The sequence below is a fragment of the Mycetomoellerius zeteki genome, unplaced genomic scaffold (genome assembly GCF_001594055.1).
Source record: "Mycetomoellerius zeteki isolate Tzet28-1 unplaced genomic scaffold, Tzet1.0 scaffold458, whole genome shotgun sequence".
NCBI classification, from domain to species: domain Eukaryota; kingdom Metazoa; phylum Arthropoda; class Insecta; order Hymenoptera; family Formicidae; genus Mycetomoellerius; species Mycetomoellerius zeteki.
The window spans coordinates 288,606-316,105 of NW_017257455.1; the positions used below are offsets into that span (position 1 = coordinate 288,606).

The 27,500-nt window shown below is 30.6% G+C and overlaps 2 protein-coding genes across 7 annotated transcripts in view; both read left to right on the forward strand.

The window, feature by feature from the left end:
* Positions 1-27,500, forward strand: part of LOC108726946 (longitudinals lacking protein, isoforms N/O/W/X/Y) — a 245,629-nt gene that overhangs the window by 207,174 nt on the left and 10,955 nt on the right. The gene's annotated exons all lie outside the window — the stretch shown is intronic.
* On the forward strand, positions 4,394-5,190 carry LOC108726949 (transcriptional repressor scratch 1-like). The gene is given in 3 exon segments (XM_018454808.1): positions 4,394-4,439; positions 4,442-4,462; positions 4,465-5,190. Coding segments are annotated over 3 exon segments (594 nt in total). The 3' UTR covers positions 4,992-5,190.

Genomic DNA, 27,500 nt, shown 5'->3' on the forward strand with positions numbered 1-27,500 from the left:
ATTGACGTTCTTCGGCGATCGGGTTCGGCGTTTAGATGTTAAGGCGTTATGTTAGGCATCAAAAGAAATTTATTTAAGAAAATTATGGACAAGCATGTCTAAAACTCGCGTAGACGCGCAATGCTGGAAAGTGAGCCTGTAATAATTCGCCGTTTATAGAAAAAGCAAGGGGCGATGACTTTGCAGGCCTCTTTCATTGACAAAAAAAGAGCTTTCATTTTTATTATACATTTTTTTCGCAATCTTTTATTAATAATATTTGTATTATCAGCCGCTGGTAGAATATCCGCGCGCAGAAGGACGATTGAATCGCGAATTCGAAGATCGGATAAAAATGAGAATCCTGACAAGCGTGTGCAAGTCGCTACTGCGATTTTATTCAATCTAGTCGAAATTGATAAATCAATTGTTGGCGTGGCAAAATGGACGGTACACAATTTTAGCATATTATTACATTGTAGAAATATGCACGTCCATATTATCTTTAGACCAACTAAAAGTGTGTTAGAAATGCAATTAAAAGAAAATCTATCCGATCTTGGCGAGAAAATCACGAATATGAAACGTTGCATAATACTTGAATGATTTTTTCAATGATATTTCTCGATCATTATTAATTACTCGTTTTCGCAGGGCAACCAATTCGCTGTAACGAACATACTATTGTATTAAGAGAATAATGCGCTGTAATTAGATTGTTAATCAGCCGGAAGGTATATGTTGCATCTATGTAAGAAAAAAGAATGTCGTATGAATGAGAGAAACATGCAGGGGTGTAACAATTATGGAAAGTGAACGACACGAGAAACGATAACTATAGTTCGACCACCCATCGCAGAACCCCTTTTAAATGATTTTTTGACATTTCGCGAGAACATGAGAGAAGAGAAAGGAATGATCACGGGGAAAATAAGCGAATAACTAGTAGGAAATGGCGAAGCAAGAGCAAATAGCGCGTACGAGGGAGAGAGTCGAGACAAGTAGGTTTTGAACCGAGAGAGCCTTGTGTTAAGTGCCTTCAAAAGTACGACTTAGATTTTAGGCTATAGAAAAAAGAAACAAAAGAGGCGCTGGGCGCATCCAGCTGTGAACGGATTTTTACGGTATTATTCGGCCGGGTGTCGCCAATTTTTGTGCAAGATTCCGGCACATGATAAAGCTACTTGACGTATATCTTAAAAAAAGAAACGATATGTTTCCATTTTCCTTTTTCAGTTATGTCAGTTATCATGAGCACTCATATTAACAATAAGAAATGTTAAGAGTCTTACATATTTTATTTGAATTACGACAGATTAATGAAATGTATACATGAGAGAGAAACTTGAAGATTATATTTTTCTTAAATTAACATAATTATTAAACCTATTTTCTATCGTTCAATTTTTTTATAATAGTGCGGAGGTTTAAAAATTCATTTGAAGAATGATTTTAAAAGAAAAAAATACAAGAGCTGAAGATATTTTTGCGACAAGTAGCTTCATTGGTCGAAATCTCCGGCGATGTTCCTCATACATCTCGAGACCAGTGATATTTTTTTAGAAATTATTTATTTATGCTGAAGGAGCGGAATTTAAATCTCAATCACTCGCCTTTATACTGCCAATATATCCGCTAGGATGTACTCAACCTTTGTTCCATTTTTACATGATCAACCATGCCCTCTGCGTGATATTTTTTCCCCGACTTTCGCGACAACCGCAATATATGTGTGTGATTCTTTGCGTTTTAATTTACTTAGGAATTTAATCAGTTCTGTATTTATTCCTACATAGGTCATGTTTTTTATGCACCTTTATTGTTCTTGTAATGTTATTTTCCACGAGACACGAGTATGTAACATTTTTCTCGAGTTCCTTTACACTTCGACTTTTTTTTCGTTCATCTTTAATTGACAGTACAATTATCTGTAATAAATAATAGCGAGGTCTAAATCGCGTCACGAGCGCGCGATTTGAGCACCGAGTACGGAACGTCTGCCTCGATCTGCGTCCGAAACTCTCATTTCCGCTTTGATTTTGATCGAAGACAATCGTCTCGATCGATACCCGCAATATATCGACTTATTTCATGTGCAACATACCAGATCATTCACAGATAGTATCATAAATATCTTTATTTTTTAAGAGGACCCTAGACGGACGTTTCGCACTCGAATTAAAGTACGATACTCTTTAGTACAAGCACAGTACTCGACTGTACAGAAATAGGTAGAATGAAAGAGCGAAAAAAGGAAGAGAGTGAGAGAAAGATAGAGCGAATGAGCAAGAGTGTGAGCGAGTGAGAAAGAGAGTGAAAGAAGAACACATAAAAGTAAACACAATTACAACTTCCGCTCAGCGCCTCAAACGCAAAACATACTACTTGTAATCGTAACTTCTTTGTCGCCATGTATTTGCCAACGAACGAATGATTTATTAATTATTATTTTTCCTTTTGCCTTCATTTTATATTAATATTATTTAGAGAGCAACAATTATTAACGACTACGCTATGATAATGATAATCTTTCTAGATACTTTTTTGCTTGTTCTCTTGCGACGAATTCACAGCGACACACAGAGGCATACATACATACGCACGTACATCACGTGCACATATATACAACTGAAATGTGAACACCTGTAAAACACATATACGAAGATCACTCCATTTACTGGTAAGATAACGTGATTTAGCGGAGTGCGAACTTCATCGTCGCGTCGCCGTTTATTGGCGTTCGTTTGTATCACGTAAGAAGAGTCGCTTGCTTAAGGAACTCACAGGGAACGCTGGGTCAGTCTCGAACTCGCGTTGGAACTCACTCACCTCTCGTTCGCATGAATTGTTAAGAAATCGGAAGAAATCCGTATTGTTAAGAGGAACTTGCGAGATCCCGCGTTTATCGCGACAGACCGAACGTTCGAATCCTGTTTCAATTTCTATTACAGTGCTTCCTTTCCATTTTTTTGTATACACATATCATCTTTTGGACCTTTTGAACATTCCAAAACGCCTGTTTCCTTCTTTTTTTTTGTCAATTTGTAGAGCGCCTTGTATTCAATTTAGAGCAAAATAAAGTCTAGAAAGGCAATATTCCAACCGCGTTTTCTACACATCACCCGTATTCTCATATCATAAGAAATTTTAAAAAATTTTGAATGATTCGTAATGCTTTCGAGCAGAAATTTTATAATCTATAATATTCGACGTTTGAATATTTGTTACTAGTAATTTGTCCTAATAATTATATAAAGAAACGGTCTTGTAAGTAATTAAAAATTCAATGGATTATGCTGTCTGTGATTTAGCATATCTACTTTAAAAAAAAAAATTTATCATTCGTAATTAAAAAGACATCAATTTATAATTTTTAACATATTTTCTTATCTTTTAATTGATGAACATTGCACAGTATGAACGTGTATAATGGAAATTTTTAAAATCTCTATATTCTACTTTAAAGTAAAAGTATAAAATAAAAATGTCTTTACAGGATAATTATCAAAGTGACACAGAAGATATAATTTAAAGTTTTCTCTAAGGACAAGCACTGAACTTCTTCGGAATCATTTAGTTACCGTTTCCGTATACTGACTAGTTCAATTTTTTGCAGGTGCTGCAATCGATGGCGTAAATGGGTGCGGACCCTTGGCTAAGAAGATTCACAAAATTCCGGAAATGTGAAATTAACAAGGAATAAGCAGTATCATAGAACACTTCGAAGAAATGTAATTAAAAATAAAGAGCTACAAGAAGATTCATAGATATTACTGCCCTGATCCTGATATTGTTTACTAAAATTGGTTACATTTTAAAGCAAAGAAAATTATTTATGAGTTTCAGAAAGCAAGCATGATGTTGAAGGAAACCGGCACAAGGCAGGAGTACAAAAAAAATTCTAAGATTTATCATCAATCTAGAATTTCTCCAGTACGTTATGATAAGACAGTAGTAGCAGAATTTTAACTTTAAATCTTTTAATAAGAAGGAATATTTTAGAGTTATGTAGCATTAAAGAAAATGATCCAATATTTGGTGATTTTAAAATCTTTCATTCTGACGTAAAGTTACTACTCAATAGGTTAATTTTAAGCAGAAACGTATAAGACTCGTAATTCGTTCTCGTAAGATTTGTAAGAACTTATAAGTGCTTATAACTTCTTTCTGCTTGGAATTGACCCGCAAGTCTAATTTTATTTTAGGGTATGTAACATTTCAGCGGATTTCATAAAAATTCGCGATATATCGTTTTACATTTCATACACGTTCGACCAGGGACTTTCTCAATTAGACATCTGCGAGAAAGTCCCCTGATGAGTAGATAATCATTATTACCGTCGAAAGTCGTTCCTACTCCTTGATCCCGCTCCCGACGCCATATGCTCGTTGTTGCTAAAGCTTGAGATCTTGAATGTCTTTTTTTGTTGGCATGGCCCGCGCCGTTGTAAAGAGTACAGTAACCACGCGTGGCCCCCGTCTGAACGGGGGGCATGTATAGCCAACAGATCGCAATACTAATCGTACCGTCGACACGTCTGCTTGCGTCTTTTACAGGTTTCTTTGCCGGCCTCGGTTGGACCGGTGACGGCTCGCGGCGCGTCTCGAGGAGCGCGAACTCCGCGACGACGACGTCGTCGTCGACGGCTGCGAGTGACGTGCCGGCACCGTTGACGCCACAGCGTCGTCCCCGGCTGCACTGTCCGTCGCGACATGCAACCAGTCGCAACAATAATCATCCCAGCAGCGGCAGCGGCCTAATGCATCACGATCGCCGGCACAACTGCTCGAGGTGTGGTAAGAGCTACAAAAACGCGTACATCCTGAAGCGACATTTGCTGTACGAGTGCGGCAAGGCACCATCCTTCAGCTGCCCGCATTGCGCTTTCAGCTCCAAGTATGAGCGCAATCTTAAAGCGCACATCAATCATCGGCACGTTGATCTACAGCCGTCGCTGCCCGGTATTGTTGTCGGTCAGCATGAAACACGTCATCAACACGGCAGAGAGTGACTCGTCAGAGTCTGCGAAGTCGCGATGTAAAACGAAAACGGTGTTTTTTGATTTGAAATCGATTGCGGTTGCAATTTGCGGTTGGTGAGGCTGAGAATATATGCCAAATCCGAGTGTCAAATTTAAGTCGAACTTTTATCGACGACTATCGTTTAGATATTCGCAAGATGACTAGAGAAATTTGTGATATTTAGAGACGAACGCGAAAAAAATGGCAAATTTCTCGTGTGAATATCTGGACGATACTTTTACGTTTTGAACATTAAGTCCCTAGTAGATTCCAAAATATCAGCTTTTTTATTATTTTTTTGAAAGCGTGCTGGTAGAAAATAATTTGGGAATTTGGTTTTTTATTTATTCATCATGAAAAGAATATTTGCAAGAAATGTAAAAGATATTTTTTTTTTATTTAAACTTTTTATTTATTTTCTTCTATTATTTGTAATGGATAAAGAGCTATAGTAATATAGTTCTCCTATTATTGCTAATCAGTTGCAGTCATGCAAACGGACTGAGTTTCCGTAAGAGTATGCTGATTAAGTTTTTATTAGGCTAACTAATATATAATATCATTTACGTTTTTACACCCCCAAAAAGTGAGTGCCAAAAAAATATTTTATTTAAGTTTTTTAATTTATGCTCTCTTTATGCTTTATGAAAAATAGCGATATGAAAAATAAATATCGCTTATTTTGTCATATTTTAAATTTAAGTAAATTGTTTAAAGTGGCTCAACATATAAAAATATAAATAAGAAGAAGCATACAGCCACATACGCAGGTTGTTCTTTGCAAAGTCATATATTTAAAATTTACAAGTAAACGTTTTGATTAATTTTTGACCATCTTCAATACATAATTATAAATGTGGTATGAATATAAAATATAAAATGCGGCCTGAGGTTGTCAAATTCAGATTAAAATGTAACATCGATATTAATTGGCATATAAGATTTTTCTTGTTATAATTTCTTCCTTGATCATTGTCTGATGAACAAAGGACTACCAGATTTTAATAAACAGACAGAGTTCTTTGTTACCTATTTAAACTATTAAGAGTGAACAAGTCGAAAAACTTACCAATGTTTCAACAACGATCAATTACATTGTTATAATGCGGTGTTCTTGTAAGAAAGAAAGAATATTAACGTCGATGGAAGAACATCTCAGATAGCAAAAAAAATATTTTAGAACGTGAGTGTGCCTTGATAATAACAGTGTTAGCATAGCAAGACAGTATTTATCTATCATTGAGAGAAAGGAGAGGGAAATTGCCAGGAAGGAGTAATTTGTTAGTGGAAGGGAACTATTATTTAATACAAGAAAAAGGTCTGGGAAGCGCACTGTATCATTTTGTTTATTTAAACTTAAATCTTGTTTCTTTATGTGTATTATCTCTGACACCGTTCTTTTGTAATATGATGATGCTTTTGAACCCAGAATTATTGTGTTATCCCAATCAAACTTATGATTATATTCTAACTGATGCTGGGAAACAACGGTCAGTTCAGTACAAAGGCTTCTTTATGTTGGTTTTATGTGTTCTTTTAAACGAGTGATAAGTTTACGTTTTGTCTGATCAACATATGAAGCATTGCAATTAGAACAATTTATTTTGTAGACAACATTTGATTTTTCTTCTTTTTTAATTTTATCTTTTCCAGTTTTTATGAAACAATTTAAAGAATTTATAGGTTTGTAAGCTATATTAAAGTTAAATTTTTGTATTATAGTTTTAAATTTTTCAGAAACATTTTTAAAGTATGGAACAATAAAAAACTTTTTATTTCTTATGGAATCAGAGATTGAAATATCATTGTGGATTTTTATGTTGTCAAAATTATCTTTAGAAGACAATGCTTTTATTCTATTATTGAAGATGGTCAAAAATTGACTGAAACGTTTACTTGTAATGTATGATTTTGCAAAGAACAACCTGCCATGTGGCTGTATGCTTCTTCTTATTTATATTTTTATCATATTTTATTTTATTTACCCTATTGCTTATAATGAAAATTTTACTCTGCATAATATCATATGACAAGTAAAATAAGATAGACATTTGAGAAATCTATACCAAAGATGCGTTTTTGTCTGGCACTGAAATATTAGTGATGTGCATTACATAAGACAATATGTATTTCAACCGCTAAATACTAGGATTTTAAAGGTTCTTGTTCAATGTTTATTTTTCAGAATAAGATTTCGGCGAATTATTTGCCGTCTGTACGATATTATAAAATGAAAGGATAAGGAAAGACGAGTGTTTTAACTAAGAAAATGATAAAATAAATGTTAAAAAAAAAACATTAGTGATCCGCCACCGCGGCGTGAAGCTAGTACTTGTTGGTTCCCGTTTAACGATATATAAATGGATAAAAAGTCAAATAAGAACATTGTTGAATATTGCAGACTTATATAGAAGTGTGCCAAAAAAGTGTGAGAAAATTTCAGCGTCTTTTTATCTGTCGTTGTGTTACTTTTCAATTTATTTATTCTAGACTATTGTAAACCATATGAATATCTACTGATAAACATTCTTCATTCTTCGAGTTTTTTGCGCTCTCTATTTTTTCAAATCAATCTAAAAACATGGCTATTAAAAACAATTTACTAAAAAGAAAGACACTTTTTTGGGACATCTTCGAGTCTTCTGCAGATTGCTAAATTGCCCAATTATTTTTATACTAATTCTAAGTGATACGAGAGTCGCTAGTAAAATCGGAATGCAAGGTGATCCCACCTTAATCGCGTCAGTTAAGCAGGGCAAAATTCTTGACGCAACGAAATACCCCGACATACATTAATTATCGATCCTAGCTATTTACTTTAGCCTAGCTTAAGGATTGTTAATCAAGTCTAGTCAGACCAGTTTTTCTCATTGTCTTCGGGCGATTATTTACAAACGAATAAAGAGAGATCTTGGTAGCGTGTATGTGTACATACGTATACGTACACATATTTGATGAGTGAGTAATTTGATTTCTCGCTCTTCAACTGATATAAACAAAATTATTGCCAGTGTTAATAAATTACTACACCGAGAAAAATATTTGGTTGAACTTTTGGATGAACCAGAAAATTCTGATTCGTTCATTTTCAACCAGAATTCTAATTCATCCAACCAAACATTTTTCTCTGTGTACGCATCGATTAATAATTATTAAATCACAACTAAAATTCCTTAAAAAAATACTTGCAATAATTACGCAGTAAAAAATAGATGAAATTGTAAGTGGTACAATTTACATCTACAGTATAGATAAAGCAATTTAACTTTCCATCTCCTTCACACGGATTATGCCAAGATTTCTAATATTTATGTACTGAAAGTACATTCATCGTCATCGCCCGAAACAAAATTAAATAATTCTTGTCTATCATAAAACTGTATGTAGATTATAAACTAATAAATACATAAAAAAAGGTTTCCCCATAGCCTAAAAATATAAGTTGGCGATTCGACGTTTGACAACGTAAATACGAAATCGCGCGCGCGCTGAAGTTCTATTATTATAATACGTGAGAAATTCATTAGTCATGTTTATTCGCGTCTTTCTATCTGAATTAGAATCGTCTAAAAACGGCCTAAACAGGTCGCATACACAAAACCTACTCTACATTACTCTACTACTACATTCAAAATAGAGTACATATTTAAATCAAAAAGATACATACTCTATCGTATGTATTATATATATCATATATATACATATTATACATATGACTATTGATAATTTGCAATGATATATTACGACATAAATTGTAAGCCATTTACTCTGCAATTAAAGCAAGAGTGTTTTTTCTTGGTCGGGACAAACAATCATAAAACTCTTTCTGATCCATTTCAATGGAAGATTTAAGATTTAAGATTTAGATTTCATAGATAGCATGTTATAATTAAGTACAATCGAATGATTTTTAACAATTATTTAATGAAAATTATTCGACGTTTATATGTAACTTGTGTAATAATAGGACTTGTTTTCTATAAATTAAATCAAAATAAATTATTGGACAGGACATAACATAATATTTTCTCAGACGTATAGGAGTTCGATTCGAAGTCTTATAGTATAAGAGGACGAAAATTTATGTCTCTTTTCTTTCGTTAAAACGGATGCAATTTGTATTCTGTCTGTCATGGATAGTTAACGATACTAGCTCTTCATTGTATTGACTTCTGTGTATTAATCTAATAATTAATAATGAAAATATCGATCGATTATAATCGATGTAAATACCGATACAACGAGACGACGCAAACGTCGTTTCAAAAATTGTAGTCAAAAAAGGTTTGTGAGAATTTTGATAAAATAATTCGCGCTTGAGCCTAACATATGAGCTTCCTTCGAGATCCAACGAATTCGAGAAGATGTAAGATCAAGGACCAAAGGATCGACAAAGAACTCTCTTTATTCTAGTCAAGCCTTGTCCCGATCAAGAACTAAGTGAATACTGTAGAACAATTTTAGGAATATTGAAGATCTCGTATTTATTCTATAGATCTAGAAGATCTTTGAATGTTACTCTTTCTCTCTTCTTCCACTTTTCTCTCCTCGAATATTTATCTCCTCGTTAGAAGAAACTTATCTATTTCTTCTCTTTGTGCTAGGAATTCGTAATCTCGAGCTAAGCTCTTTCCTACATCTTGAAGAAATCTTGAATAATCTCAATTTAAATATAGATGTTACATCGACGATCTATATCTGTGCAGTCGCATTGCTCTATTTCTGAACTAAACTTACTCGATCGTCCGATATTTCACGATCATCCGATCGATATTCCTGATGCGAAATGAAGATATCATTTTTCGATCATCGATTTATGATATAGCGCAATAAAAGATTTGAGCAAAGAAATTTGACGAAAGAATGAGCAAATATCCGGGTTTTTTTTCGCGAAATATCGATCGGGATTGCTCGTGAAAAAAATATGCGCGACTACGGACCTCTCAGCTTTCGCGTGTTCCTCCTCGAAAATTTCGAAAGGATCTTACATGTCCGAGCGATCTTACGTTTCTGCTGACTCGTGTTGTCTTGTATTTTTTCCTTTCCTCATCTTTCTTATGAAAAACGAATTACTGATAAGGGGATTCTCGTGTGTCGTCCAAATCGACTTCATGTGCCTAAAAATGTGATCAAAACACGCTGTTGTAAAATGCAACGCTCGTGCGTCGTATTTAACGACTAGTTTCTAGTTTCTTGTTGTGCGGCAGGAATTCATTAAAATTCCCGCATTATTATCATTCTTCCGTTTTCGAAGAAAGTAAATATTCTAATATTTGGCACGAAATAATTTATAAAAGCGAACAGCGAGTTATTCGATAATATCTGTTTCAGCTAGAGATGTAAAAAAACGGTAAATTATTATACAGTATTTTAACTTTTATAATTATTTTTACACAGAAATTTTACGGATAAGTGCAAAAACTAAATTCTGGAGCAATAGTACAGCGTCGAAATCGTGGAATGCTAAAAAAAAAGTATCCGAATAAAAAAACTATCAAAAGCCAAAGGAAGAAAACCATTATTTTCCGAGTTTTTTATTCTAAAATTCTAGTTTTTTTCTGTCGCTTACATCTCTAGTTTCAGCAATAAAATCAAAACGGTAGACATTTTTTACTATGATAACGGAAATTATTATACACATACTTGACATCCTAGAATCCACGGAATGTTTTCTTTAGCTCCCCATCATAGAAATCTCTATTATTAATACGAATTTAATCGAATTTGTTATTTTAAAAAAAAATCTGAGTCCGTATGTGATATATAAACAATTATAAACCATAATTTTGTTAAAAGTATAACACAAAATTGAAAATTATTATAAAAACGTTTTTCTAAGTACGTTTTTCTTAATAAAAAAGAAACCAGGTTTACATCAATAAACAAAATTTTATGCGCCTTATGAAAGTATGACATTAATTGATTAATAAATTTTTTCTTTAAAAATAGATGATTGTAAAAAAAATGTTTTAACATTTTTCACCAATTTAAGCGAATTATTCAAGCAAAATATTTTCCATGTATCACGTGGCAAAAAAATTTTAAAAAATAATTACATAGATAAGTAATTACATTTATCTGTTGTAATTTTTCATAAACGTATGTGTAAAATGCTATTGTTATATATGCGATTAATACAGCGTAACATCGACCCCGTAGGAAACGTGAAAGCGAACGGAATGTGTCTTCCAAGTTTTCCATGTTATCGAAACAGAGTAAAGTCGAGAGTACAGCACGAGAGAGGAAAACTCTGTATTTTGCGCGATTTACGATTAAATATGTGAAACCAAAACGGGATATACAGTGACGGAAAGACTGAAAATAAAAAAAAAAGTGAAAAGGAAAGTGCGAAGTGAGAGGTATACATTTGTTACTAATGCGTAGACGAAGCGAAATATACGTGCGATTCTCTAATCGATTTGTGCGTTACAACTACTCTCTCACATGTCGACTAGAAATTTTCCATTTACAATTTCTTGAGATTAAATTCTGAATATTGATCGTTAACCATTATTCTCTGATAACTTAAAAATCTCATCGTTGCATTACAATCTTACCATTTATTAAAATTAATAATTTAGTCAATTATGTTTAACAACTATAGAAATCTTAAAAGAATTATTTTTAATAAGATTATTTAAAATACGATAACGATGGCAGCGATCGTAGTGAATTTAAGATATAATTTAAGGGTGATGTTGATAAGATTAATGGTCATTTCTGTCGGCATGCGAGATATAATCGAAAAACAAATTAATTCGCACGCATTCGCGTTGATCTTGCGATTTTTGTGCCAATGTAAATGAGGCCAGCTATGCAATACTCGAGTCATCGTGCAAGCCAAATGAAAAATGGCTGTACACGAGATGCCTATAGAGTTATTTTGAAGTCACCTTATATATATATAGATATAAGAAGATAAAGAAGAAATATATATATATACATACAGAGAGATAAAAAGATTCTATATACATATATTATATATATATATATATATACGTGATATATACATGTATATGAAACACGTAGCACACGCGCAACTATATATGTAAATATGCATTATAATACATATATATACGTGTATGATTTTGGACACGCGGGCGAAACAAGTCCAAAGAGGCAACGCGAAACCAAAGAGACCTCTAGTTGTTAAGGTGATCGATGATAATAATTAGTAATTAAGCGTTTTGGCTCCTTTCCTTTGTTGATACGAATAGAGGACAAAAAATATAATAGGGGAATTCCACTTAACACCACTTACAGCGATTTTGCACATTATGGCACTTTAGTGCCATGAAAGTTGATATCTGCATTATAAAGTCATAATTTGTGTGTATCATGGTAATTTTCTCATATGTATTTCGTTTTAAAAGTGCACGCCATTCACGTGCCTCAACATTTAAATGTTGGAATAGTTTTCGCGTTTTCTGCTCTCTTTTATCCGCAACTCTATACCAATCTACAAATTTACAGATGGTGTTACGCAGAATTCACGTTAAAAAATGGCGATATAATATTATTGAATAAACGGCCGAAAAAAAATGCGTAATATTGTTCATTAATGTAATATGTCCGAGATATATCTACAATTTAATCGATCCCGTTAGATCACGGATTGATTACACGACTTACATTCACATTACTCCAAATTTGTTTTTTTTTTAATACTTGTCTATATTTTTCGTATACCTATATAATACTTATGTATATTTTACGTTATGATATTGTTTATGATATCAAACACAGCTCGCAAAGTATTGCCGATTTTTGCTTTACATACAATTATTTATGCGTATTATACGTATACACGGTATATTCTTTTTAATTTATTTTTGTGAGAAGTTTAAGTCATGTATTATTATCATCAATTGTGAGTGTATCATTAATAATAATCGTTGTGTTAGCGAGTATACTCGACAAATAATAAAGAAATAAATTTAATTATTCAGCCAGATAGATTTTGTCCACGTGACGTACTAAACTTTTATATTGTTAATTTATTTTTCCCTTTTATTTATTTTATAACTTTACGATACCTCATTCCTCATACATACATAAGTAATTTGCGCTATTATTTCTCCAAATTTGTTATACTATAATATATATTCAAATTTTACATTTGAAATAATTTTATCATCAGTTCGTTTCTTTCTATTGATTTTAATTGATTGTATTATTAATATTATTTCTTGTATGTTGTGCAGGTATATTCAATGTACAAGTTCATGACAAATAAACGCAATTTTACGACTCCTTTTATTAGAAAAAATTACGAATATTAGTTTCGAAATCAATATATATTTTCTATATTAAATTTCTTTATTTCATAAAATATTCCATTATAAATTCAATAATAAATTTCTAAAATTATATACTTATAAATATAGTTTTAGATATGTGCTCCAAATATACGTATGAAAAATTTTGTCATAAAAGAAATTTAGTATAAAATAAGTGATAATTTTTAAATCTTTTATCGTATTAAGCGATTTACATTATAACAGCCTGTTCTTATCGTACTAACATTCTTCACATTCTGTATTTTCAGGTCGATGGTTGTGCAATTGTGGACGTCGTTTCAAGAATGATTTTTCTCTCTCCTGTCATTTACAAAATGAATGTGGATCGAATTATCATTGTATTTATTGCTTATTTAACTCGCCAAAATTGAGTATGTGGTATCGCCATGTAAAAGAAGTACATGGCAATGACGTTCATGGTCATGGATTAAAATGGCAATGATTAATCACAGTTACAGTTAATATTTAAGAAAATATATGTGTTTAGTTTAAAAATATAAAATAAAAGAAAAGAAAGCTGATCGGTTTTTCGATTTTTTCCCAAAAACCGGAAAAACCGGTATGTCGATTTTAATTCTTTTTCCCCAAAAACAGATGTCTTATATAAATTTTTTCCATTTTTATCGATTCGTTTGTTGTCGATCTTTTTTTCCAATATTGCGCATCCCTAAATACAACACACAAAATTCGCTCGCCACATGTAAGCCCTTTGGACTAGTATTAATGCAGTGGGGTACGTTCGCTTCTCCTTCAGGATAAAATATTCCCTCCAGATATTGGGCCTTCCTACCATGTCAAGGTGTATCCATCTGGAGAGTATCATCGATGAAAAGGAACGCAATATTGATATATTCAAAATATGAGCGCTGTATACTAGTCAATTCACAAAAAAATATTTTGCGAAAAATGTAAAAGTGTCAAATAAATGTTAAAAATATTCATGCGTCATAAATGCAATTAATTATTAATAAAACAGTTATGTGTGTCACATAATTTTCCATTATTCAATTCGCGATTCATGTGTTATTTCATGTTTTCAATCTAGAAAAATATTAATGGATTACATTAAAATTAGCGAAAAGTTAAAAGTGCGACAAATATTTGGAAGAATAGTTAATGGAACAATTATCGAAATAATAAATATTACTATGAAATAATAATTTGCAATTTCTATCTCTTAATTATTGCTTCGATTCCCGCATCGAAAGAATAAATATTTGTCTTTATAAATAGTCGTTGCATCGATATTCTTCCATTGATATTCGTTAATTGTCAAAATTAACTCTATAATCACTAATTGTTCATATGTTATAACGCTTAATATCTTATCGCTATTGCCTTTCGAAGATAATACACGGAATAGCACCCGCCACTATATGTCTGCTCGTCGAGCGTTATAATATTATGCGAATGATGTAGCACACCAATCTTTCGTAAACAATAGCACAAGGCCGCGAGTCGTTATTATTATGAAATATTTTATATTTTAAATTTATGTCGAATAGTTTGTACCACCTGTATCTCGAATTAATTATGATATCTCGTCGCACTTCAGACTGAATCTGTCTGAAGAGTGAAATATCTTTATCGTAGGAATACTCATGTGAGAAAAGTAATATTACCTTTTTTCTTGCTTAATAGAAGAATCACATCAATATGTTTTTCCCCAGTTACATAAGATTTATTTTAATACATATATGCATGTGAAATTGTCTTAGATTTCAGATATCGAGGCGCACGTTTTCTACTGGGATACCGAAAGGGAAATTATAGTCAACATTTTGCAACGAACGTTCATTTCGTTATATTGATGAAAACAAGAAATTAATTCAAACAATAAAGTAAAATTTGTTGTATTTAGACAGCAAAAAGCAGTTCTCTTTACGTATGTATCTATAATTTGAAATGTTTCTAAAAAAATCGAACTCTACAGGATTATATAACAGAATTGTAACTCAACGATAATATTAGATTAAAAAAGTCGAATGTCCGACAGTCATATTCAGTTGAGTTTTTTTTTTTAAATATCAATTTCTATTAGTAATACAGTGACATGTGAGCTATTTATATACATATTTCAAATAAATCAAATATGATCTCAACGATTGAATTATTTTATACTTGATTCTTCAGTAGTGCAGCAATTTCTCGTATGATATCTCAATTTTTAGGTGTAAAATCTTCGAATAATAGATTCTTCCTAATTATTCTGCGCTCTTACAAAATCTAACAGTTATTCTCACACATATGGACCTATTTGATTGTAGGCCGCCGGCGTAATCGTCATCACCATCATGATCAAGATAAAATCAAGCCCTTCAGTTGCAATCGCTGCGGCAGAAAATATAAATGGAAGACGTCCTTACATTGTCATCAAAGGGATGAATGCGGAAAGGAACCGCAGTACAAATGCATTTATTGCCATTACAAGACGAAAATACGATCGAATTGGATTCGTCATGAAAAAACTCACACAAAACCTGGACGCGGACGCAAACAGACTTAGATTGTAATAGGACTGTAAGTAACATTTTGAAGCTCGCGAAAATATGAAAAATGGGTCCAGTGTTTTATCATCTTTAAAAAAATCTTAATTTCATTTCAATTATATCGCAGTTGTAGTAAAGATAAGATCAATGTATGAAAAATTTTTTGTGATAATTTTTCGTACATTATGAGTAAAAAATATTTATGGAAATATTTATGGGAATATTTTGATCATAGATGCATTCAGTTCTTTCAAATCCAAATTATGTTAGATTTTTAAAACAAAATCTTGTTAATAAGTTTTATTTGCATTTTATCACTTTTTAAATTTTCTTGTGTATTAAGTGATTAGTCATTTAATATACATGTCTGTACATATCTATGTAGTAAATCGAAATTTGTGTTGTAGATATAAAAGTAAAAAACGATTATTACATAAGTGTAATTTTAACATTCATCCAAGGATAAATACATATGTGAAAATGAATAGTATTATTCTTCTCCTTGAAGACAATGATGAACAGCAATGCTTCAATTATTAAGCTTATAAAATATAAAAACATTAATTTTAGATGTATGTACATTCCTTAAGAAAATGTAGAAATTTAATAATTGTCGCCAAAGATTAAACTTTCTGTACATATATATTATATTATAAGTCAATAATTCTTCAATATTACGATTATAGCTATTTTTATTGTTCATATTAGAGATTCTCATGATAGGCTTCTAAATTTATAAATGAATAGAATATTATACGCAGTATTGTATCATTTATAAATTGCACGTTGTGACAGGTTGCCTGTATTACTTGCCGATAAAACTAGCGTTTTTAATGTTTTTGTTCCTGTCGAATTTCTTCGTAATGGTTTCACAGAATAAAAATTCCTTTTCCACGATTAAAATATACATGCTAATGTATTTGTCGCTGGTGTATTTTGTGTTCAAAGCTGAAAAAAATAAAAAATTATAGCTATCTTTATCCATTTTTATCTCAGTATGGCGACCAACGCTGAAGGTAAAATGAAATTTGTATTTTTTTATTTTTTCTAGCTTTGAACACAAAATACACCAGCGACAAATACATTAGCATGTATATTTTAATCGTGGAAAAGGAATTTTTATTCTGTGAAACCATTACGAAGGAATTCGACAGGAACAAAAACGCTAGTTTTATCGGTAATACAGGCGGCTCCAGCATCCCCTTAATATTCCGAATATTTGACATAGTATACGCGTCAATTATATGAAATCTATAATGACTGAATTATTATTACATATCTCTGTTAATACATATGTAATGGTATAAGATAACCATTTTAATAAAGCGATCATTTTATTTTTTTAGATAACTATTAAGTAATTAAAAAAAGGACATTATACTTTACCATGCCTTCAGTGTGCTTGTAATAATTAATAATATGTACATACGTAGTCTGTTATGTCTAATTTAAACATGATGTTTTGAAAAGGACTTTTTCATCCATAAGCAATTTTTTTAACAAAAAGAAAGCTGAACTATATTTGTATATATTTTTCAAGTATCTTTTAGAAAAATTAGACAGAAGTTATTGGATAACATTATAAATTAGATTATTATATATATTTAGAAGAAAAATTATCTTTCGAAAAATTAAATATTAAATATTTCGTAACTAAAATTAAGATACTTTTTGCAATAATATGTTTTTATATAAAAAACGTTTTTATATAAAAAAATAAATCTTAATTTAAGTATCTGAAAATATTTATGTATGACTTTTGTGAAATCAAAGTTATAATTTCACAAATCAAATTTAATATAGCGGAATATTTAAAAATAACGTACTCAAACTGTTAATAATGTTAAAATAAATTGAATTCAATATTTACGATGTGGAGTAAGTAAGTAAAACGATAAAAAATGCAACAATTTTTTAAATTTAATTTGTATTACAATAGTAAGGATTATAGTATTAAAATGAATCACAAAGTATATTCAATTTCATTGTTGCGATATTCGAATACAAACATAAATCTTGTCAATTTCTTTATATTGTAATAGTGAAAATATCTGTGGTGATAATACATCTGTATACAAATATAAAAATTGAACAACAATATATTCATTATTTTATTCCTTGTTTCATGAAATACTTTTATATAATATTATATTTTCCTGTTATATGTTTTATTTATATCTCCTTTTTATTTCCTTCAAAAATTCTTGGAAATAAGATTTATTTATTTATTATGTACTTAATAAAGATTATGTGAGCAATTTTTGTAACAATGTATAACACAAATTTGATTTTAATGACGCATCTATCACCCTGTTCGTAATTTCCATTCCATATCCATGTTGCAAAATTATTCCTTCAATCGCACGTGAACTTTTGTCTCGTTTAACATATATCATTGATATATTACTTGTAATGTGATTCTTATTAAAACTTTATGACTCTCAAACTGTATTCCGCTTTCTTTTTTTACAGGTTTATAAAAATTAATTCGCAATAATATTTATAATGACGATGTGCAGTATAAGTATATATATATATATTTATTATATTGAATATATTTTTATTATGTTGTTTATTTTTTCTAAATTATTTTTTGTGTAAACTTAAACTTTAGCTTTTATTAATTTAAATTGTAGCTTTTTTTCTATACAGTATTGATTTTTTCGATTTCTGTATGGATTAAATATTGCGATCACAGATTGTGACATATAACGTATTTGCGTGCGATAATGATCGCGAAAGTGCCACTCTATTTCGTCGTGCCACACGTCAAGTCTTTGGTAACTGGAATATAAAGCGTAAAATAACTGATCTGATCGTATACCTCTTTTTCAGGTGATGCATGCCAGAGGAAAATTGGCCTGATGCAAGAATTTACGTCAATAAATCTGTCTGAGATCTACAACGACTACGATAATGCTCAAAATTGAGCGTGACTTTTATGGGCGAAATTCAAAGTTACAAAATTATATTGTTAACTATATAATTTGATGTATAGTATAATTAAAATTTGTAAATATTTGTCTTATGTTTTGTACTTAAATATTAAGTTTATTGATTAATTACACATTGCAATCATATGGCAAAATTAATAATATGATGATGTCTAAATAAAACATATTGTGAATAACATACACGACTAAGAAATGCATGATTAAAAAAAAGTGTGTATTAATCCGATAAATATAACTTACTATATGTTAAGAATATATCGCTTTTTGAGATTTATGTGAATATGGTGAAGGATTTAATACCTTTATAATAGCTGTGTCTTCGGTGAATATATCTTTTCCAATCCTTTCCAATATTTTAATATTTATACATTTTATTATGTTCTAGGTGAAATTCTATATCATAAAAAAGTAGATAAAAATGTAATAAAAGAATAAAAATAACTAAAAGCATTTACAATATTAAGATTAAAAACAGAACCCCGTAAAGATGTATAAAGATATTTAAATTGTGAATATGTAAATGTGAATATGTAAAAGTAATCTTTCTATTTTCCAGTACTAAATAGTTTGCTACGAACGTTCTTTTTCTCAACATATTTTTAGTTGAGAATATCTCAACATTGTGTTATCTAATTAATGAATAAACCTTATTTAATTATCAGGTGATGGCATACTCATTGATTGGTGAATATTTCAACGATTTAATGTATGTTGATGGTGAATGTTATTTTTTCTTACACATGTTATGAAATTCACAACGAAGTTTTCCTGACCTTCTGAGTCTGAATCAATTAAACAATTTATTTCATTGTCATTAATTTTTTTATCCTTTCCAGTTATCAAACATACAATGGTTGGCAAAACAACGCATCAAAAATCGTTCATCTGTCAACTCTATGGTAAGAACTACATTTTTGGAAGCATTCTCTGAATCGTCAAGTACGAGAGGAATGTGGTAAACCACCGCAGTCTGGATGCAGGTGGAAAGCTATTTAAGCAATACAGAAGCTTTCAGCGGTATTTTAACAAGCAGCACATCCACTGGATATTGGAAGATAAAGTGATCTATACAAGAAAACAAGGGAAAAGAAGCTCGAAGAGTCAAAATTAATCGATCAAAAAGAAACATTAAATTGCTACTGGTGATCTATCAAGCTTGAGAGAATATATTTTTCTTAAAACAATCTCCTCTGAAGAATATGGAAATACGCATTGAAGAAAAAGTACACAGTTGAGAAGAAAGATGAGAAGAAAAGTTCATATCTAAATATGAACCTCACATGTTTGTTCGCTTTAAACGTTAAAGAAGAAAATAAAGAAAAATATTATCGGTTTTCCTCTTTTTTTATTATGATTTCATAAAATAATTATTACCATCTAGAAAAAATATACGACAATATAAAAAATATATCGAATTAATTTTTTAGAAACTTATCGATTTCTTGATAATTATTTTTAATATCTTTCATATTTTTACTGGATAAATCTTTATTGACCGTTAAGTTACAATAAAAATATATTTCTGCCTAATTTTTTTTTATGTCACCTGTAAATCAGTCAGAAGCTCAATCGTGAAAATATTCGAACAGTCTTTATTACAGAATATAAGAATCATTAATTGTTGGTTTTCTGTTCATATCTTTATTTATGTTTCATCTAAAAGAAAGAAATTGTGTTCCCCTGAAATGACGACGAAATCGTGAAACTCGGTGTGATTTTCAAGACGCAATTTTCAAGCATCATCAAGCAACATTTTGAAGAAGGAAGAATAATAAATTTTAAAGATTTCGATTTGGAAGAATTACTCCCATGTAGTTTCACATAACTGACTATTTTTTGGCAGTGGAATTTTATTTTATTGCGTTCATTTTATTGACTTGTAATTTTTATGTGTTTTAGGACGAAGATGAGATTATAGACGAAAAAATTACTAAAGCTAATAATTTGCATTCATAAATCTCAAAGAAGCTGTTTCTGCAAAATATTCTACACGGCCAACTCTACCCTGTACATACTACAGTCACCGTGGAAAATAAATCTCAACCATTCTCGAAGAGATCATTGTTTTCAAGAATGGATATACTCAGAAAGATCAAAAAGGTGTCTATTTTTACGAATTTTTTGCGAAAACTAATTTTATTCAAATGGGATTTTAACTAATTTCTTACACATATATTAGTGAGTGTTACATAAAACTTTTAATTAAAAATATTAACAAATAACACCGGCACAATTGTTGACACCAATAGCAATAGTGATACCATTGTAGCTTTCATATTTTATTTAAAACAAAAAACCCAACAAATTCTTGAAATATATCTAGTCTTTGTCGTAGGAATTTTTTGCCATTGTTGTTCTTTTTATAATAAAAATAAAATAAACAATTTTTGATAAAAAAGTGCACCTTTTAAATTCAGAAATCTTCCGCTTTGTCAAAATTGAAAATGTCTAAAATCAGCTATGACAAAGACTAGATTTATTTTTCAAAAGTTTGTTAAGTTCTTTGTTTCAGATAATCTGTATGAAAGCTACGTTACCATAAATCGCTATTGTTACGGACAATCTTGGCGCCAACAGTTATGCCGGCGCTATTTGTCAACATTTTTAATAAAAAATTTTATGTAGCGTTCACTAATATTCATGTAAAATATTAATGAAAACCATGTTTGAGTAAAGTTGATAATTTTCACAAAAAAAATTAATAAAAATATATATTCTACTCTTCTGGGTGTGTCCCTCCTTAAATATGTTTTTATTTTCAATAAATGATAAGTTTATTTTATGAAAGTTGGAAAAAGTTATTTGAAAAAGGATTTCATAAATAAAAGCATAATGATTATAATAACATTGTAGTTATGATATTGTACTATTTATTTCCTCTGTCATTTGAAGATTAGCAGGGATGTCGGTGAGAGCAAAATTCTACATACATGTAGAAAAGCATCTGGAAGATCATCAACTTTAATCATCAATTGTTTTGCTATAATTAATGAAACTTTCAATTATGTCGTAATATAGAAAATTAACGGTACTTTAACGGAATATAAAAACTTTCACCGATATTTTTTACATAGATGAGAAGATGGTATTATAGCCAATGTAGATATCTAGCCCTCTTAATATCTCCGTTGTTAGATAGGAAATTCTAGTGATTACTTATGGAATTATTTGTTCAATAGAGACAATAGATCACCGTTACACTATAACGCTAATATGCCAATATACAGTCAGCATTTTTACTTTCAAGCATTGTTAAATGTTTTTTAAAGTAGTTAACCAACATTTCAGCATTTAATTACATATATTTCTTCAGTCTTCTTAAATTCAAGGATATCATCACACAAATATATGTATATTTGAATATGTTGTTTGTTATTATTTGGCTATGTACATTTCGAGTTGTATAAAGTTAAACAATATCATTTTGCTAATGTGGCCTCCTAAGCGCGCTGATTACTCTCTTTCGAAGTTTTTCCATCAAAATAATTATTTTGATGTAAATAGATTATACTGTTAATCTATAGTTTATGTTATATATACTATAAATTTTTTGTATTGAGCAACCTATATGTGAAAGAAGTTGTGTATGTATATACAGGGGGTCCTATAATTCACCAGACAACGCTCGTGGGCAGGTAGAGTGGAAGAATTTTTGATCAACTTTTTAGTATTGTATTTTCTTATTGGCAATTATTTTTACCAACATAAGAAAATACGGTATTAAAAAATTCTGGAAAAATTCTCAGAACTTTATGAGATGAAAATAAACAATTTTTGTCTCTTATAGTTTTTCTGTAAAGTTGATAGTATTTGAGAAAAAAATTATTGAAGACCAATATTCGGCCATTTTTAGTAATTAATATCTTGTTAATTATTGCAAAAATTGCAAAATGGTAAGAGGACTTTTCAACTCAGTTTAGTCCGTTCTATCTGTCCACGAGTATTGTCGGATGAATTACGAGACATCCTGTATATTTGCATACATTCTACAATAGTTTACTTTTTGGTTAATTTTCTAACCAAATATTGTTCTTTTGTATAAAATCAATTTTTTAAATCAATTTTTATGGAAGGCCACAATATCATCTTTATTTCTGTTCGAGTCATTATGCAGTATACCATATTTTTATAAATAGTATCCTAAAAATAAATGTTTCGTAATTTTAAGTCTAGAATCGATTGAACAACGCTTTAACAAACGTAATCATTTTAAATTTAAATATTGATATTAATGAAGTTATTGTATAAAATGTAAGTGAAATGCCACAATATCATCTTCTCCTTTATTAATTCACACGTACACGTGTGAATTAAATGTACATGTATAGTGACTCTATCGTGGGCTTCAGGTTCGAAGAGATTCATCCGCGCTTTTAAAGATCACGCACGCTTCCTCTTTCGTTTCGCTTCGTCAAGACTAGATTCATTTACTTTCGTTCATATTTCAGATAGGCCCAAGAAGTACCTTTGCGACAAGTGCAAAAAGGAGTACAAGAACAAGGGCAGTTTGATACGCCACACAAAATTGGAGTGCGGCAAGCCTCCACAATTCAATTGCCCATTCTGCAGCCATGCTTGTAAGCAGAAAACTAATTTACTGCGTCACATTAACAATGTCCACGGTATCTTCATTCAAACTTCTCGCGAAAATCGCGACACCTTATCATCCATAAATGACACCTTGAAATACATCTCTTGCAAGAAACTTTGACCATCGTTTCTGAAGGTGAAGATGAGCGAGCAACCCTGAAGATTTGCCATCTGGTGATAGATAGACTTTGCTATAACGATACAAATTATTTTGTGTGAATTTAAATGTACAGAGCGGATCCACTAATTGTAAAAAAACATGATCGTCTGGAAGATATATCTTACGTTAAGTGGCGGACTGATTAAAATCTAAGCAATTAGAATCTAAGAATTTTGAAGGAAACTACATACATATATCGCTATTTCAAAAATATGTACGAGATTTTAAAAGTGAATAATGATTTGTATTATTATTGGCCATATTTTATAGTAATTGTGTTAAATTTTATAGTAATGTGAAAATGTAGGTATTACACTTAGAACATATACTACTGGAAGAGGAATAGGACGTGAAGTCAACATCTGTGCGAGAGAGAAAGGTAGAGAAGGCCTAATATTCGCAATGCGCATGCGCAGCACCGTCGTCTGTGTAAATTGTACAATTGGTTTAGTGTTTCTTACACATTCGTACATTACACAGATGTGTAAGACGAGTGCTGCACATGTGCGTTGCGAACATTAGGATCTCTTTCTCTTTCGCACAGATGTTGGCTTCACCTCGGTATACGGGCCAGCATAGGCAATTCCTCTTCCAATAGTATATATTCTAAAATATTACATTGATATTATACTTTATTTTACTTTACTTCATCTATTGTATATATAAATATCGAAAAATATTTATGAGAAATTAAATATTGAAGAATAGGTTAAATTTCTGGTTGGTTGTTGATAAGGAGGGCCTGTTTGGAGAGACACTATTAGTGCTATTTATATCATTTTATCCTTATTTTACATCTGATAAATGATAGAATGATACAAATATCGCTAATGGCGTTTCCCCGAATGAATCCAGATTGGCTGCGTTTAGCAGAAAAAACAACTTTGCAACTGTTGTAAAATTTTGTAATATAATTGAATATGTGAAATAAATTTAATTGAACTCTCAAATATGAATTTACGATGGCCGATACAATATGCGTGCAACATCAGTTACATTTTTAAGTTGTATTCTGTTTACTTTTGGAGAAATTCCCTTTAAATTTATGAAATTATGACTTAAACATCGGAAAAATATTATTAACCTTTAGACTGCCGCGAAAACCACTTTTGTGGCTCTTGAGTGTGGATTAAAATACCATTTTTGGTGGCATTTTAAATACTAATTGTATTAAACATATGTATGTGTATGTTGCCTAAAATATATAAAAATATATAAATATATTGAAAAATATACAAAAAAAATAAAAAATATAAAAAAGTAAAAAAATTACAAACAATAAATTTAAGAACCAAATAAAAAAGAAAAGTCAAAAAGGAGCTATAAACTTTTTACATCTATGTCTCCGAGTAATGCTAAAGGAAAGTTCTCTGCATGAGTCTATACGTTTATATTCGCTTATATTACGCTTAGGACTCGAGATTTCCTAAATCTATGCTCAGAATTCGAATCAGCGATACCAAGAACCCTGAAATACACTATTTTTGAGAAAATAAAAATTTTTTTTATTTGATCGTATGTTCCTTGTCGGGAAAGCCACTTTTATGGCTCTACACAAATCTCGATATATTCTACGCCATGAGTATTTTACTTATATAAAAAAAATTTCGAGAAAAAAACCACTATTTTAACGAAAAAATGCCGGCAACCTAAAGGTTAAGAGTATGGTCATCATAAAGTTTCTGAAATTTTGTTTACGACAAAACATTGTATCATTGTATCGACCTCTTTACAGTTCAGAATTTAGAATTGAATTTCCATCTTCCTCAATCGATGAACAAATTTAATAAATTACAAACAGTAATTGTTAATAGAATATTTATTAGGATAAAATTAAATGATGCTTTTAGATCGTTACATCACTCTTAATAAGAAATAGATTGGTACCCATTATTAAGAATGCCTCTTGCTGTAAGATAGAGATCAGTAGCACGGATAAAAAACTGTTGTCATTAGTTGTGAATCTACTAAGGAGGTGATAAGTTAAATTTTCTAGACGTCATCGTAATCAATAATAGGAAATTAAAATTTAACATGTACTATTAACTTACAGTTTCAAGAAAGTTTCTCAATTTTCTTTTCCATCACCCACTCTCACAAAAAAGAGATGTTTTAATGGGCCTAGTAGACCTGAATTTTTTATTAGCGTATCCAAAATTTCATGAAGAAAATTGAGACGAATTGTAGAAATGTTTTTAGACAATGACTACCCCATCAATTTTATACTATTATTTACGGTTTCCTTATCTTTCAGCCATTTCGGAAAAATTCAGATTACGATGTAATTATGAATTTGACTGGGAGGATGTGGAAATTTTAAACAATGAAAGATATTTTAATAAAAAGTTCATTTACGAAATGTTGCACTTAAAAATGCAAAAAAACGGGTTAAATTCATAATCTGATACAGATTCCTATATCATGCATACACTAACATATTACAGAAGTTCACATAATCACGATGATAACATTTTTTTTTACATAATATGCAGGCACACTAATAATTTACCAAAAGTTTTTAAATAAATCGATCAAGATGAGGATTTAATTTAATACGTAACACACTTTCGTTAAAGAATATTTGTGTTTGAAATGGATGTTTTTAGAATATTTTGACTCTTCATCCTTATTGTCGGTTGTAAAGTTATATAGAGATAATCATATAGAACAGTTGTATTACTTGACGACGATTGTCCGTGTATTGCAAATTTATCGTGTATTTTAATCATATTAATTTATCAATCTAGTTGAGGGTGAATACATTGTATGCAAGAATGACAAAGAGTGAGTCTTTTCAATAATTACCTTCGAGCTTAGATAGGTAGATTATACAGCAAAAAGTTACAATGTACATTCTATATAACGTCCATAGATAAACAACTATTTAAATGCCACACTCTTCAATTGTAGAGTTGGAAGAGGCTGCTACACATACGAGTATATTGGACACATTTATTCGGACACGTATGTTTGCATAGAGAAACCAATGTAACTCTCTGAAGGTGGCTTGAATTGAGCCGAAATGTACGAAGAAGAAAAAAATTGTTATGTAAGAAGCATGTAAGAAGAACAAATATAAATTATTTAGTCAATTTGGCACACCAATTACAACGCAGTAATTGTTTACTCTCACTTGCCCGTTATACATGCAGTTGTATTGTTAGTTTAATATAATTGATCTTGCCCTTAGTTCCTCACTGGATCTAAATGTATAAAAGTCGCATTAAAGAATCTTGTAACAGTCACAAAGTTTTCTGCTGAACGAGCCATTATATCATAATTAAAAAGCTATATTTGGTAAAAACTGCGAAAAATTGTTATTTTCTTTTGTGAGTTACTGCGAAGGCTCAAGAGACGTATCTTAAATATGCGAGTTCAAGAGATAATTCAATATAATTTGTCAAGAATGAAAGAACATCGAAGATATAAGAAGATTAACATTGGATATGATGCATTAGAGAATAAATAAAAAATATGTACATGTGTGCGCTACTATGAAGAATGCAATTATAACTGACATTTTTCGCGAAGAGTTTTTAAACATAGGAGAATTAATTAATTCACAGCTTTCATCGAGAACAGTACTTCTGTTGCAAAATTTATAGTTTTTGTTCTATTATATTATTACATCTGTTAGTTTTTAATCAGCATTTTTTTCTCGCACACAATGATGGATCAGTGGCGATAAACAATACTAAAACACGCGATATAATTATATGTATTGATACGTATCTCATTTTTTCACCTGAAATATTCAATTTTTTGTCTTTAAAATTTATGCAAATTATTTTTTTTAAATAGAAAGTATATTAATTAAAATAAAATTTATATTATTTTCTATTGTATCTATTTTTGGACAATAATAATTTATTTTATTTTATTATATTATATTGGTGCGCAACTAAGTTCTCGCTGTTATTTTGATGAAAATGCAACTTGATTATGAAAAAATGGTTACAAATGAATCATTGAAAGTATTGCCCATCGCTAGCTACTACTTTTTCCC